The following is a 16,007-nucleotide window of genomic DNA, read 5'->3' as shown; positions in this document are numbered from 1 at the left end:
AGACAGAACAGGAATCCTATTCAAGGTTGGCTCTATTTTCAACCCATTTGCAGGTCTTTTCAACTGCAAAAATATGAAAAAAAAATCGAGACCAAATTAATGCGGACCAGCTTCTTTCAAGTAAATATGACTCAAGTGTATTCTTTCTTTGTTTTAATATTAGTATGGAAAGGAAAGTCTTCGCCTTTCCTACTTCTTCTTCTTGGTTAGAAGAATCAAGGAATAAAAGCTGCTTGCTCTCTTGCCGTTAGACAAGATGACATGAAGTCTATGACAGTTTCTAACTAACTGGGTTGTAGGGAACTTGCACTTACAGGTACACCTCTTCCACCAGGGGCTTGCCTTCCAAAATCTGCAAAGGCTGGAGTAAAGTCTGGTCCTCGAGGTAAAATCCGAGGATCCAGAGTTCTCATTGGCAATTTGGGTTGGTTGATCTGCACAAAGAAACAAAGGAAAGCTTAACACAAGTTCCAGAGCATTCAGTGCCACGAAGATAAAAACTTAGACTGAAAAGTTACGTCAGCTGAAAAGACAAGCACTGGCTTTTCGAGCCAGTGGGAGTCTGATCTGAATCCTGATAGATCCTCCTGGGCTAGCCACAGAGCCCTTAGTCAACGATGGTTTTTTGGTTCCCTGGGAATGATTAGGCCTACAATTCCCAAGGGGAGGCTAGACAATCAGTGGATTGGTTCACTAGACACTTAGGACCAGTAGAATGGCACAAGACAAGCTATTTTGAGAACTTATGAACTAGGGCCAAATTTTGGAATCTTTTTCCAGGATCATCAAAGCACTTGCCTCTAAGAAACCTGGTACTGCTCCTTTTGGTTTTGATGCTGTTGACTTATGGTTAGTAAAGGATGTATTCTGAGTGGACAACAAATCTCAAAAGGAGATAAGTTTCACGTATGATGACTCATTTAATTTTCTTTCTTTTTTTTTTCTTGGTTGCGCCGTGCCCCTTGCGGGATCTTAGTTCCCTGACCAGGGATTGAACCTGGGTCCTGGCAGTGAAAGTGCTGAGTCCTAACCACTGGACTGCCAGGGAACTCCCTATGATGACTCAGTTAAAAATCTCACTTTGTCTGCCATGTTAATCGGAGATATCTGGGTTTGTATAGGCGTATAATGTGACTATAGACTCAGCGAAGCTAAGTAGCTCAGTGAGAAATCAACTCATGATTGGCCAAAGTCAGAAACAGATAAAGCAGGAAGACAGGAAGGAATATCTTCTAAGATGATAATCTAATTCAGTGGGTATAACAAAACTTGCCCTCTGAGGTACTGAAGTAGTTTCACATTAGTACCACCAATCATTCAACTGTCCTCATGTTAGTACCTAACAGAGAGGACTCAGCAAGAGAAATATAAAGATCTGTTGCTATAACAGAATAAAATAATATAAATAAGGTCTGGAAAGGCAGCTGCTGGAAATCCCAATAAGAACTGGATCTCATTCTGTAACAAAGTTACCGTCTACACTTTAATTAGGGATTAACAGTTCCTCTATAAAATGAGAGCTTAGTCACCAGAACTGGTTCATCATTGATTTACATGAAATTATTTGGGCTGATATACACCTGACTTTACACCTTTTAATAAACAGATGAAATAAACACTGACTGGACTAATTTTCTGTATGCACCATTAAGAACAGATGTAAAGAGAAAGGGTGCCTATTTATTTGCACAGGTTAAAGACTAATCCTCCTATTAAGTATCTCTTAGGGAAATTTTGAGTTATACACTGTTTGAATTATGTTAACTCCCACTTAAGTTTGATCTGCCAAATACTTTCCTAGGTTTCTGACCTAACCTCAATACCATTCTAATTCCCTATAGAGGTTTTAGAACAGTGGGGAAAGATAGGTATATTAGCCCAACAGACACAGTTTCTACCACATCCCTAGGAGATAGCCATAACAAGCTGACAATAAAGTTTAAAACTTTACCCCTCAAATCTGAGCCAAGCCCCACAATTACTGTAATCTATAATAAACCCAAACCCAACAATGCTTAAACATTTAATTCAAATGCCATTTGCTCTAACAATTTCTGAGAATTGCTCACACTTCACATATTTGCACTGATAGTTAAAAACAGTTCCCACCAAAAAGACATAGCTTTCCCTGAGTGCTCAGCTTACCTTGTCAAGAACCACATCACTGATGGGAGGCAGGCCCTCTGGTTTCTGAATACATGCTGGCATGAACTGGAAATCCAGCAAAAACTCCCTGTCATACTGCTTCTTGCCTTCAGTATCAGCAGGCTTCCAGGATTCTAAAAAGAGGAACGCAGGCAGACAACTGTCTATAAGGTCATTATATGTATATCCAGTTAGAGTATAAGCTGACTGCAATATTTTACTTTATCTCATCAGATACAAACAAAGCCACCAAGGAAACACTGAGCTTCAGTCAGAAAATGTCATACAAAGATTTAAACTGTTTTTTGTTCTTTTATCCCCTTCTGGATACCTTTGAATAGTAAAGTAATCTGAAGTAAGGTGCTATAGGAACCATTTCATTTATACATTAAGCAGCCCTTGGTCAGGGACATGTAATAATCCTCATTAAATAAACTACCAAGCCTTTTTTTTAAATACAATTTTTAAAGGTTATACTCCATTTGCAGTTATTACAAAATATTGGCTCTATTCCTCATGTTGTACAATACATCCTGTAGCCTATCTTACACCCAGTAGTTTGTACATAATAATACTCTTGGTTTCCTAAAAAAGAAGGATACTTTGTATGTTCACTTGGAAATGTTACTTTGGAGGGAAAAAAGAAAAAGGTAAAAGGATGTAAAACACAAAAGCAAATAATTTATTAAAGATTCTGAAAAGTCTAAGCAGTGTATAGATTATTTTCCCTGATCACTAAACATATTCTTAGCTAATATTTTTAATATGAATTTTTTTTTTTTTTTTTTTGCGGTACGCGGGCCTCTCACTGTTGTGGCCTCTCCCGTTGCGGAGCACAGGCTCCAGACGCGCAGGCTCAGCGGCCATGGCTCACGGGCCCAGCCGCTCTGCGGCATGTGGGATCTTCGTGGGATCTTCCCGGACCGGGGCACGTACCCGTGTCCCCTGCATCGGCAGGCGGACTCTCAACCACGGCGCCCCCAGGGAAGCCCTTTAATATGAATTTTAAATTAGTTCTTTGCCACAGCACTTACTTTGCTACTATGACTATTGTTTCAGCTATCATTACTCACAATCCTACTATCATTATATAAAGTTGGAGAATTTCTTGAAATTTTTATTGGATAATAAAAGCAAGTCACAGTTTTTTCTTTTAATTAACAAAACACTCATCAAAATCAGGCCCCAGATCACTTCATGACAGGACACTGTATCCTTCTTCATATTAGTGGTTCCTAATATACAGGTCATAGACTCACTGATGGTCTGTGAGAATTTTACAGATATTTTATTACCATATTATATTTATTGAAATATATACAGTTTATTAGGATCTAAATTTTAAATTGCCCTTTTCCTCAATTACTGCTAGTATATATTACTGGGGCAAAGGACAGTTAGTTGATCAATATACTTAGCGTCTATAGTTGTGCACTTTTTCCTTGCCAAACTAAAGGATAAAAAGATAATTTATACAGTCCTAAAAATGACAATAGTCCTTCAATCCCTGAACAAGGATTGGTAGTAGCCCAAGCGCTTGGCAGTATAAGCCTGGATCTTTAGAAGAAGTGTCAGTACATTGAGCTTTAAATGTCAGTATATTGAGCTTTAAAACTTTACCCCTCAAATCTGAGCCAAACCCCACAATTACTGTAATCTGTAATAAACTCCAAACCCAACGATGCTTAATTAAACATTTAATTCAAATGCCATTTGCTCTAACAATTTCTAAGAATTGCTTAGAAATTTAAACAAAATTTACAATAGCTTAACCATACAATTTCATAAAGCCCATTAGGAGTACAGTTCACTGGTAGTGTTTTCACTAAATTTAAGTGATCAGTATATTAAGGTGGGATCGATCGATCAATGGCTTTCAAACATTTTTGACTACAACTCACAGTAAGAAATATAGTGATTTCATGACTCTGAGCAAACACACACATAGATAAATGAAATGAAAAGCTTAAAAAAACAATACTTCCCGTAGTGCATGTAATGCACTGACAATTTTTATTCTCTTCTCCTTTTTAAAAAATGTTGGTTATAACTCACTAAATTAATTTCACAACCTATTAAATGGGTTAAAACCAGAAGTTGGAAAAGCACTGGTCGAGACTATTTCTGAGGCCTGATATTTTACATTCAAACACTACCTCATGCAGACATCACTTCAGATTTGGCAGACGAAGAAAAACTTTTCACCTAACCCCAATTTTCTACCTTTCCCCCCACGTCCACACCAAATATCCATAAATCTCAAAGTCAACCATGGTTTATATAGTATTAGGACAGAGGTTTAGTGCCATTTGACGGTGCCTAAAGGTGAAAGATCCTCTAAGGTTTATCACATATTTCATAGGGCACGTCCCATACCACAGGTGCTTAATAACTTAGTCTTACTGCTTCCAACTGCCTACTGAAGTTCAGCTCTACAGAGTGAGTTTTATCAACAAACTAAGTTCAAGGTTTGTGAAATGACAAGTACACTATCTCAAGGAACACGGCCATCATATCTGAAATATCTTTCAATTAAAATGAAAAAATTAAATCTCTCTTGTCGAATTCTACCAACCTAGCACTGATTTCCTTTGCCAGCTGCTCCTCCAATGCCAGTGAAAGCAGAATACCAGCATCAGATATCACTTCCGCCAACATAAGACTCTCTGGATTTGCTAGCTACTAACGCCCGCCTGCTTATCTATTCTGTAAATATTACATTGTGATGAGCCTCTTCCTTCCATCCAATATTTCTTCATAAGGAGGCAACATTTCTCTAAGTTGCAGTAGAGTGAAGGAGAGAAGGAAAGACATACACAGGAAGACAGATAAACTTACCTGATTTAAATGGGAATGTGACCCCTTCACCAGAACTATCAGTGAAGCCTGAATTAGCATCTATTCCTTCACCCTCAGAAACACTCTCAGCACCATTACGTACAGGCTCAGCTTCTTCTCCATTTTCTTCCACAGTTTTCACATTTTTTAGGTCAGAGGGGTCTCTTTCAGGATGAAACCCTTGGCTCATTTTATCCTGTTCAGATTCAAGTACTTTGTCACCTGAAAGCTCCTCTTCTGCTTTACGCTAAAGCATAAGTGAACACAGAGGTTATATTCTTTTCACTGTGTGTAAATACACAGGAAGACCCACATTTATCCCCTCAAAAAGCATAGGAAAACATGTCACTCAAGATAAGGATGTCTGTGTTCAGCATATGGTACTAAAATGGTAAGTTTATTTAAAACACTTTTCTCATTTCATGTCCTGGGATAAAGCAGACAATTCAAATGGCTACTGAAATGCTTTAACATGACTAATGAAATCTAAATATACCGAAGGTTAAAAAGGAAAGAACTGTTAATCCTTGGAACTTGATGGACATGAAGGAGTTCTAGTCAGAATCTATATCAAGCACTATTACCCTTGCCACTAAAGCTCAGCAAATATAAAAAGAAACACACTAGAGGGTATTTTTTGTGCTGTCCTCTGGCCGTGAAATAGAGTTCAATGAATAGTTTAAAATATGTTTAAGTCCCACAAAGCTGACCATCGCTCACATGTAACAAGGAGGACACTTGTTAGTTAAAATCTATTTTGTTTATTGGTTCTTAGGATTCTCTGAGATTGTGACCTTGTTCAAATTATACATAGAAAAACGCTTGGAATATATTCCCCCAGGGAGAAATCTGGGTTCCAGTGCATCCTATTTTTAAAAGGCAAAATAGAATTAAAATTATTCACCAGATTATTTTTGACCATCTCAGTTTCAGATCCAAAAAAAAAAAAAAAAGTAATTCTTAAGGGCTATATCAGCCCTCAAAACTCCCTGAGGCGAAGGTCTCAATGAACTTTAAGTCTTTCTTTTTCAAAGGGAAGCACTCTGAAAACAATCCTTTGGAAGAAGCTCTCAGAGGAAACAGCAATTTACCACAAATTCCAGTGGATAAATTCACACTAGGAGAGCCAAATTAGGGGCTCTACTGAATTGGCTGAACAGAGGATGGTATAAAAGGATGTCATACACACCAGGAAGTAGTCACCCCAACTGATTTATGAAAAAAAAATTTTTAATTAAAGAGTTACAAACCCTACTTAGTTATTAAGTATTATAACAGATATGATACTAATAAATTTTCTTCTACTAAAATCAGATCATGGGGAAAAGACGCTAAATTTTAAAATGTTATCAATAGAAACAGATGGTTTTCAGGCCTTGTTTCTAAAATGGAAATAAAAAATTCACGCAAATACACTCCCTTCTCTCTCTCTCTCTCTCTCCCTCCCTTGTTCTTCCAACAGGAAGAGCACAGAAACCATCAAAAGAAAGACAGACATAAAAATTCCAAGAAAATAAAAGACAAAAATGATTTATTTTTATAAAACATGGCAAAAAGTGAGGCTTTTTTTTTTTTTTATTTTGCAGTATGTGGGCCTCTCACTGCTGTGGCCTCTCCCGTTGCAGAGCACAGGCTCCGGACGTGCAGGCTCAGCGGCCATGGCTCACGGGCCCAGCCGCTCCGCGTCATGTGGGATCCTCCCGGACCGGGGCACGAACCCACGTCCCCTGCATCGGCAGGCGGACGGACTCCCAACCACCGCACCACCTGGGAAGCCCAGTGAGGCATCTTTTATACTTTGAGAAGAAACTGATCTACCAAGTTTGAATAATGAATTAGCAGCCTCACTTTTTCTTATTCTATACTCTACTATAGTCTAAATTCAAAACAACCTTGTCATACCACCTCATAATTAAGTACAGGCCATCAAGAAGATCTTTAATAATCTGGCATGTGAGTCTGTAAATGGTACTTAAACTTATTACAGAGCAGTATAACTACATTATACAATCATATAGAACTCATACAGATCCTGTAAAGTGTGAAAAAATGCTGCTTTAGAGAAAAAAATTTAGAGTCATCTTCTCTGTACCTAAAACCAACAACAACAGACAATCTATTAGATATAAACAGAGGATGCATTATTTAGAAAGTCAACTTCTAACTGGAAAAAAAATTATAAAGAAACTTGGTCCATGAATGACAAACCGTAATTCAGAGCACAAAGAATCAATGAGGCGTCGGAGGCACATTATTAGAAGGGATATTTTTCAAGGGAATCCACAAAAAAACTGCTGCATTAAATATTTATGATTATTTTTCCTTCAGCAGGATGGAGCTCTGCTCAATTAGTTTGTAAATGTCTAACAGTTCTTCAGTTGTTTACCCAGAAAACCAGATTGAAAAAAGAAAACACTTTATTGGCCAGACTGTCAAAGCAGAAACTTTTATAGGAACTTACTAAAACAAGAATTTAGTTGACAAAACTGCCTGCTTAATGCACGAGTTTTTAAAGTGCTAGAAAATCAGATTGACAACTACATATGTAACAATCAATGAAATATTCTAAAAATTTAAAGTAAATTTTAGGATGCCCTGACTAACAATTTTAAGATGAATCATCCTTCAAGCTACCTTTCTAGGCTATAATTTTTTTTTTTTTTTTGCGGTACACGGGCCTCTCACTGCCGTGGCCTCTCCCGTAGCGGAGCACACGCTCCAGACGCGCAGGCCCAGCAGCCATGGCTCATGGGCCCAGCCGCTCCACGGCATGTGGGATCCCCCCGGACCGGAGCATGAACCTGTGTCCCCTGCACCGGCAGGCGGACTCTCAACCACTGCGCCACCAGGGAAGCCCTCTAGGGTATAATTTAAAGAATTTGGTTAAGTACTTGCAATGATGTAACAACTCAATATATAACCTAAAATATGCTGATATCTAAAACACATTCTTTTAAAGGCTGAGAAAAATCTAAGAGAAGAAGACCTTGATGATCAGTGAAAAATGAAGACAGTGACAACCAATATTTACTAAACTACTCCAGTAAATGCTCAATTTTAGGAAAGACAAGGGAATAGGATTTCTGGACAAAGTCTGTGTGCAAATGACCAAATATCTTTTTATTACACTTTTAAACTATAAGGTTAAGAAAAAAGGGATTGGTTCAAAATGAGTCCAAACAGTTCTTCTGTATGAAGAATAACAATCTAAAGCAGGTTTTAGCAAACTATGGCCCGTGGGCCAAATCTGGCTCCTCACCTGTTTTTGTATAGTGTGCAAGGTAAGGATGGTTTTTACACTTGTAATGGTGGAAAAACATTTCAAAGAAGAATATTTTATGATACGTGAATATTATATGAAATTCAAATTTCAATAAACTTTTACTGAAATACAGCCACTCATTAATTTGCACATTGTCTACGGTTGCTTTTGGGCTATAGCAGCAGAGTTGAGAAATTGTGACAGGGATCATACAATCCACAAAGCCTGATAGTTACTTTACCATCTGGACCATTACAGGAGAAGTTTGTCAACCCCGACCTGAAGATGAGGATGAATACCTGGAGGCACAGGAATAGTGACCCACCCATTTAATATTCAATAATGCTTTGAAAAACAGCCACAGGGAAAAGAAACACAAAGTATAACAGAACAAAGTGAATAAATAACAGCTGAATCTAAAGAGAAACCAGTCTGTGAAGCTCTTACAGCCATACCAGGAATGTATGCTATTCTCCTGCCTCTGGAAGGTATTTTATTCTTTGTAGGAGCAACATTTTCTTGTTCAGTTGCAGAAGGAGTGTAGCAACTATTTGCACCTCTATAACTTTATTGCCAGTTCTTACGCCATGATAACCATAATGAAATCACTCCCATGAAACATTTTAGTGGTTGCTATGGGACTAACTGTGACATCAACCGAGCATCATGTACGAACAATGACAGGACAGGGAGAAGTAACAAAGGGGTACTGTGAGCTGCCTGAAGGGGTAAGAATTATAACTAGCTAGAAAAGTTTTATGAAATAAATGCATTTAAAGTTATTTTAAAGTAATTTCTACATTTTAATGTTATCTTAAACATTCAATGAAAATTATTTTCATAAAGTAGATACAAGAAGAGCTCAAGAAGAAAAAAGCAACATAGAGATTGTTTATATTACTCTTCATTAAAAGCTTCAGTACATAAGACTAAGGATACTCAGATTAGAGACTATGAAATTGGTAGAGCACTCCTTAGGACTGAATCTGCTCTTGATTCTTCCTCACATCATGTCCTGGACCTGGTGTGTTGTACCCTACAGCGAAATCTGGCACGGCTTAGTTCAAATAGACAAACCATATGTGAAAAGTTATATTCCTGGGATGCAGGTAAAAGACAACAGATTGAAAATCAATTTCCTTAAAATATATCTGATGATTTCCACCAGCACTGCTAATAGGTATTTGAAAATAACCCTGTTTTTAAAAAACCAGATTAGTCTTCCCATCTGCTTAATATAAGGAAAAAAAATAAACAATACTTATTTTTGCCACTTGAGAAGAGGTATTTTGAAACAGAGACAAGAATTCAACGAAACTGAACACGCTATTAACAATCTTTTAAAAATTCTGTAAATGGATTAAAAAAAAAAAATCAGACCCTGAGCTTGATATATTTGCTTGGAAAACAGTATCTCAAGAAAAAGTTACAAACCCACACTTGTTTTAGGAAATGGCACCACTGTTCTGAAGATGAGCTGAAGAGATTTACTGCTGCCCCTTACCTCCGATTCTGCCTCTAACACCTCTTCACTGGTTCGGGTCCGATCTTTTGGTTTCTTCCACGTCTTTGGTGCAGTTATAGCTGTCTGAGCTGAAACAGAAAAGCAGACTGCCATTACTTCCCACTGCAAAGTTTGGAAATATTAGGTCTAAAAATGATACCCGTGTTCAAATTTAGCAGACAAAAAGAGGGCTTCCTCCACACTGAGGAGATAGATGGATGATAAAGTGAAGAACTGAGTAGCTGTGTGTGGCCCAAAGATTGCAATGGCAAATGTCTTAGGCACAAATTGGTCACATCAGTTCATATGGCCTTCAACCAGTGGCCTAAGTTCCTCCTATTTCAAGGTTAGGACATACTGAGGTACATAATTCAGTATGAGTTGAGTATGTATATAAGAAACTGCCCTACCAGCCAATTCTAGACTTGGGCCTGGTTCTGCTGTTAATCAACTATGTGATCATAAGCAAGTCACACTTCTCAGGCACCAGCATATTCAACTATAAAGTATAAGAGTAAGATTAGAAGATATCTAAGGTTCCTTTAAGCCACAAAAAATATTAAATTCCAGATTCTGTTTTTTTCTTAATGATTTTTAAAAACATTTTATTTATTTTTGGCCATATTTCGGGTCTTCGTTGCTGTGCACAGGCTTTCTCTAGTTGGCGGCGAGTGGGGGCTACTCTTCGTTGTGGTGTGTGGGCTTCTCATTGCAGAGGCTTCTCTTGTTGCGGAGCACAGGTTCTAGGTGCACCAGCTTCATTAGTTGCGGCACGTGGGCTCAGCAGTTGTGGCTCCTGGGCTCTAGAGCGCAGGCTCAGTAGTTATGGCGCATGGGCTTAGTTGCTGTGTGGCATGTGGGAACTTCCTGGACTAGGGATGGAACCCATGTCCCCTGTATTGGCAGGTGGATTCTTAACCACTGTGCAAGCAGGGAAGTCCCCAGATTCTGTTTTAAAAAGCTTTCTAGGCAACTCCCTGGTGGTCCAGTGGGTAAGACTCGCATTCCTAATGCAGGGGGCCCAGTTTCGATCCCTGGTCAGGGAACTAGAACCCACACGCATGCCTCAACTAAGAGTCCACATGCCGCAGCAAAGATCTGTGTGCCGCAACCGGAGCAGCCAAAAGAATTAAATAAATAAACAAACAAATAAATATATAAAAAAGCTTTCTAGACAACAAAAGGATACTTTGATTAAGATTTCATTAGATAGGCAGCACTTCTACAACATTCAGTTCTCACTTCACATCAGTACTGTTGCCTACCCTTTCATACTGCTGGGGTGAAAATTAAGGAAGAAACAGATAATTTTTTTTTTTCTTTTTGGCCATGCCACACAGCTTGCCGGATCTTAGTTCCCAGACCAGGGATCGAACCTGGGGCCCCAGCAGTGAGAGCACCTAGTCCCAACCACTGGACTGCCAGGGAATTCGCAGAAACATAATTTTTATTGAATTATTCTATTGTACCAGAAGTTTTAGGTGGAAAGTTAAGCTTACAAAGGATTTTTAAAATTTTATTTGGCTTACAAATTCCACAGAATCATTCAACACTTGGATGTACAATTTAATGATAATTTAAACATCACACAGCAAATAGAATATATTAAAAGGATCCCACAAAAGGAATAAACACAAAGCTGAAGGGAACCATCCACTCTGATTCCTTATAGAAATAAAAGATCTCATTGAGACTAAACCAACTAATCTCTCTGGGGCAGGTTCAAATCTTTTTTGGAAGAACAGTAGAATATAAACACTCACACTGGTCTGGGGAACATGGAAAAGGAGACATTTAACCATCTTCTCAAAATTACTGCACCGTCATAAAAATACGTTGTAAATCTCCTTTGTTACACACACCTCAAACCAATTTGTCTTTAGCCTTCCCTTCACAGACCATAAGGAACAATAAAGCATTATTAGACCAACTGTTATTCTTCCTTTGTGGCCTACCAAGGTAAATAATTTTCTCGAAGTATGGAACTCAGATTATGGTAACTATGGGTGGGTTTAAATTCGCTGTTGCCTCATAGTCTTATGATGAATATGTATATTCATGTATTCATGTATGTGGTATGTGGTGGTCTCTTTTCAATTTTTATGAATCTTCTGATTTTATATAACCAGTCCATTTTATATGCATCTCTCTGAAATGCTTCTGATTAATTCTGCATCCACAGAAGAATCCTTTTTAAGAGCTATAGAGGGTTTGAGGAAACTGTACATTTAAATTAACATTTTGTTTCATATATGCATGAATTCAGCTCTAATTTCCATTCATGGAAAAGGGGAAGACTACTTTCTGGAGGATTTGTTAAGACGAAACACAAACTCAGGAGTAGTTTCCTCTTAACAAAAAAACCAAAGATGTAGACAAACTTTCCTTCAAAACTGTATCAAATGTACCCAACCCCAAACATCAGACAAAACATTTCTTCCATGGGTAACATAACACATACAACATGCTTTTCAAAAATTAGCTGCGTACACAGCAAGAACCGTTACTCTATTCAAGTGGTTAAAGTTTTGATTTAAAGCAATAATTCACAAAAAGAGCTGAGAGAAAGCACACACCTCTTTAGGAGATACTCAGTCCTTTGAAAAACTGGACACAGATACACACCTAGTGTCTAGTGAGACTGTGATATACTAACCCTCTCCCACCATTACTGATGGAGAGGTGCAGTAACCTTTGGTGTGGTAGAGTAGGGAGAAGAAGAGGTAGGCGGGAGGAAGCAAGGGAGGGAGAGACACAGAGACAGAAACACCAACTGCCAGATTTAAAGGACAATTAATACCAAGTTAGCTAGAAGAAGGGAAGTAAATTTAACATACTGTCTCAGATTTGTTCTTTCCTTTCTGGTCCATTCCCAACGCCTATACCTTAATTAGGCCCTTACTACTGCACTGAGTTAACAAGAGATGGTCTCAAGTCACTGCCTCCATTTTCTTATTTTAACATATCACGTGCAGTACTGCCTGAATTATGGTCTCTCTAAAGAATTGATTTGACTGGTTATACTTCTACTTAAAATATTCCTTAAGGCACCATCCACAGTGCCAAGCAGACTTCCTTACACAGGATAGGCATTCAAATTTGTTGACTGAACAAATGACAGCAGCTCTCTGTTACAAGAGGTACTACCAACATTCCCAGGACAAAGACAAATTCTCTCCCCCTTGTCTTGCATTAAGCACCACAGGAAAAGTGACAATCTCTGGACGAGATTCATAATTACCTGAATTTAGAGATGCTTAAAGGAGCCTCCCCAACTCTCTATGAGAATTCAACTCTTAGAGGCACACTGAATTTCTACTACTTTAAAATACAGAATAAGTAAATTCCAACAGTAGAGCAATGCTATGATTTCAAGATTTTTGCAAATTTTTACATTATTGGCAGGAAAATGTTTTCCCTCAGAGCTCTTTTTATGAAATGACTAATATATAAATTCTGAAAAATATTTGGGACACAGACAAGTTTAATCACTGGGTTTTAATAAACAAACGGGATCAGGAAACTTGCACAGACCTCTTAGATAGCTTCATCCACCAGAGGGCAGACAGCAGAAGCAAGAAAAACTACAATCCTGCAGCCTGTGGAACAAACACCATATTCACAGAAAGATAGACAAGAAGAAAAGGCAGAGGGCTATATACCAGATGAAGGAACAAGGTAAAACCCCAGAAAAACAACTAAATGAAGTGGAGATAGGCAACCTTCCAGAAAAAGAATTCAGAATAATTATAGTGAAGATGATACAAGACCTCGGAAAAAGAAGGGAGGCAAAGATCGAGAAGATGCAAGAAATGTTTAACAAAGACCTAGAAGAATTAAAGAATAAACATCTAGAAGAATTAAAGAACAAACAAACAGAGATGAACAATACAATAACTGAAATGAAAAATACACTAGAAGGAATCAATAGCATAATAACTGAGGCAGAAGAACGGATAAGTGACCTGGAAGACAGAATGGTGGAATTCACTGCCACAGAACAGAATAAAGAAAAAAGAATGAAAAGAAATGAAGACAGCCTAAGAGATCTCTGGGATAGCATTAAACGCAAAAACATTCGCATTATAAGGGTTCCAGAAGGAGAAGAGAGAGAGAGAAAGGACCCGAGAAAATATTTGGAGAGATTATAGTCGAAAACTTCCCTAACATGGGAAAGGAAATAGCCACCCAAGTCCAGGAAGAGCAGAGAGTCCCAGGCAGGATAAACCCAAGGAGAAACACGCCAAGACACATAGTAATCAAATTGGCAAAAATTAAAGAAAAAGAAAAATTATTGAAAGCAGCAAGGGAAAAATGACAAATAACATACAAGTGAACTCCCATAAGGTTAAACAGCTGATTTCTCAGCAGAAACTCTACAAGCCAGAAGAGAGTGGCATGATACACTTAAAGTGATGAAAGGGAAGAACCAACAACCAAGATTACTCTACCCAGCAAGGATCTCATTCATATTTGATGGAGAAACCAAAAGCTTTACAGACAAGCAAAAGCTAAGAGAATTCAGCACCACCAAACCAGCTCTACAACAAATGCTAAAGGAACTTCTCTAAGTGGGAAACACAAAAGAAGAAAAGGACCTACAAAAACAAACCCAAAACAATTAAGAAAATGGTTAACAGGAACATACATATCGATAATTACCTTAAAGATGAATGGATTAAATGCTCCAACCAAAAGACGTAGGCTCGCTGAATGGATACAAAAACAAGACCCATATATATGCTGTCAACAAGAGACCCACTTCAGACCTAGGGACACATACAGACTGAAAGTGAGGGGATGGAAAAAGATATTCCATGCAGATGGAAATCAAAAGAAAGCTGGGATAGCAATATTCATATCAGATAAAACAGACTTTAAAATAAAGAATGTTACAAGAGACAACAAAGGACACTACATAATGATCAAGGGATCAATCCAAGAAGAAGATATAACAATTATAAATATATATGCACCCAGTAAAGGAGCAGCTCAATACATAAGGCAATTGCTAACAGCTATAAAAGAGGAAACCGACAGTAACACAATAATAGTGGGGGACATTAACAGCTCACTTACACCAATGGACAGATCATCCAGACAGAAAATTAATAAGGAAACACAAGCTTTAAAAGACACAATAGCTCAGATAGATTTAATTGATATTTATAGGACATTCCATCCAAAAACAGCAGATTACACTTTCTTCTCAAGTGCGCACAGAACATTCACCAGGATAGATCACATCTTGGGTCACAAATCAAGCCTCAGTAAATTTTTTTCTTTTTAATAAATTTATTTATTTATTTTTGGCTGCGTTGGGTCTTTGTTGCTGCGCGCGGGTTTTCACTGGTTGCGTCCAGCGGGGGCTACTCTTTGTTGCGGTGCGCAGGCTCCTCATTGTGGTGGATCCTCTTGCTGCGGAACATGGGCTCCAGGCACGCGGGCTCAGCAGTTGTGGCTCGCGGGCTCTAGAGCGCAGGCTCAGCCGTTGTGGCACATGGACCTAGCTGCTCCATGGCATGTGGGATCTTCCCGGACCAGGGCTTGAACCCGTGTCCCCTGCATTGGCAGGCAGATTCTTAACCACTTCGCCACCAGGGAAGTCCAAGCCTCAGTAAATTTAAGAAAATTGAAATCATATCAAGCATTCTTTTCTGACCACAACGCTATGAGATTAGAAATCAATTACAGGGAAAAAAAGGTAAAAAACACAAACACATGGAGGCTAAACAATACGTTACTAAATAACCAAGAGATCACTGAAGAAATCAAAGAGGAAATGAAAAAATACCTAGAGATAAATGACAATGAAAAAACGATGTTCCAAAATCTATGGGATGTGGCAAAAGCAGTTCTAAGAGGGAAGTTTATAGCTATACAAGCCTACCTCAAGAAACAAGAAAAATCTCAAATAAACAATCTAACCTTACACCTAAAGGAACTAGAGAAAAAACAAAGAAAACCCTAAGTTAGCAGAAGGAAAGAAATCATAAAGATCAGAGGGGAAATAAATGAAATAGAAACAAAGAAAACAATAGCAAAGATCAATAAAACTAAAAGCTGGTTCTTGAGAAGATAAACGAAATTGATAAACCATTAGCCAGACTCATCAAGGAAAAGAGGGAGAGGACTCAAATCAATGAAATTAGAAATGAAGGAGAAGTTACAACAGACACTGCAGAAATGCAAAGCATCCTAAGAGACTACTACAAGCAACTCTATGCCCACAAAATGGACAACCTGGAAGAAATGGAA

At 38.2% G+C, this 16,007-nt stretch overlaps 1 protein-coding gene across 14 annotated transcripts in view; it reads right to left on the bottom strand.

The window, feature by feature from the left end:
• The window catches only part of EIF4G3 (eukaryotic translation initiation factor 4 gamma 3), a 367,019-nt gene that overhangs the window by 83,031 nt on the left and 267,981 nt on the right, over window positions 1–16,007 (bottom strand). For all 14 annotated transcript variants that reach the window (XM_082654532.1, XM_082654527.1, XM_082654535.1 and 11 more), the window contains 4 exons: window positions 9,750–9,838; window positions 4,984–5,230; window positions 2,146–2,279; window positions 315–434 (listed from right to left, as the gene is read on the bottom strand). In XM_082654532.1, the coding sequence (XP_082510658.1) occupies window positions 315–434; window positions 2,146–2,279; window positions 4,984–5,230; window positions 9,750–9,838 (590 nt within the window). The remainder of the gene's footprint in view (window positions 1–314; window positions 435–2,145; window positions 2,280–4,983; window positions 5,231–9,749; window positions 9,839–16,007) is intronic.

Source organism: Grampus griseus, assembly GCF_964374135.1.
Source record: "Grampus griseus genome assembly, chromosome: 1".
Lineage (NCBI taxonomy): Eukaryota > Metazoa > Chordata > Mammalia > Artiodactyla > Delphinidae > Grampus > Grampus griseus.
The sequence above is the reverse complement of the archived record's forward strand: the minus strand, read 5'-3'. Positions and strand labels throughout refer to the sequence as shown.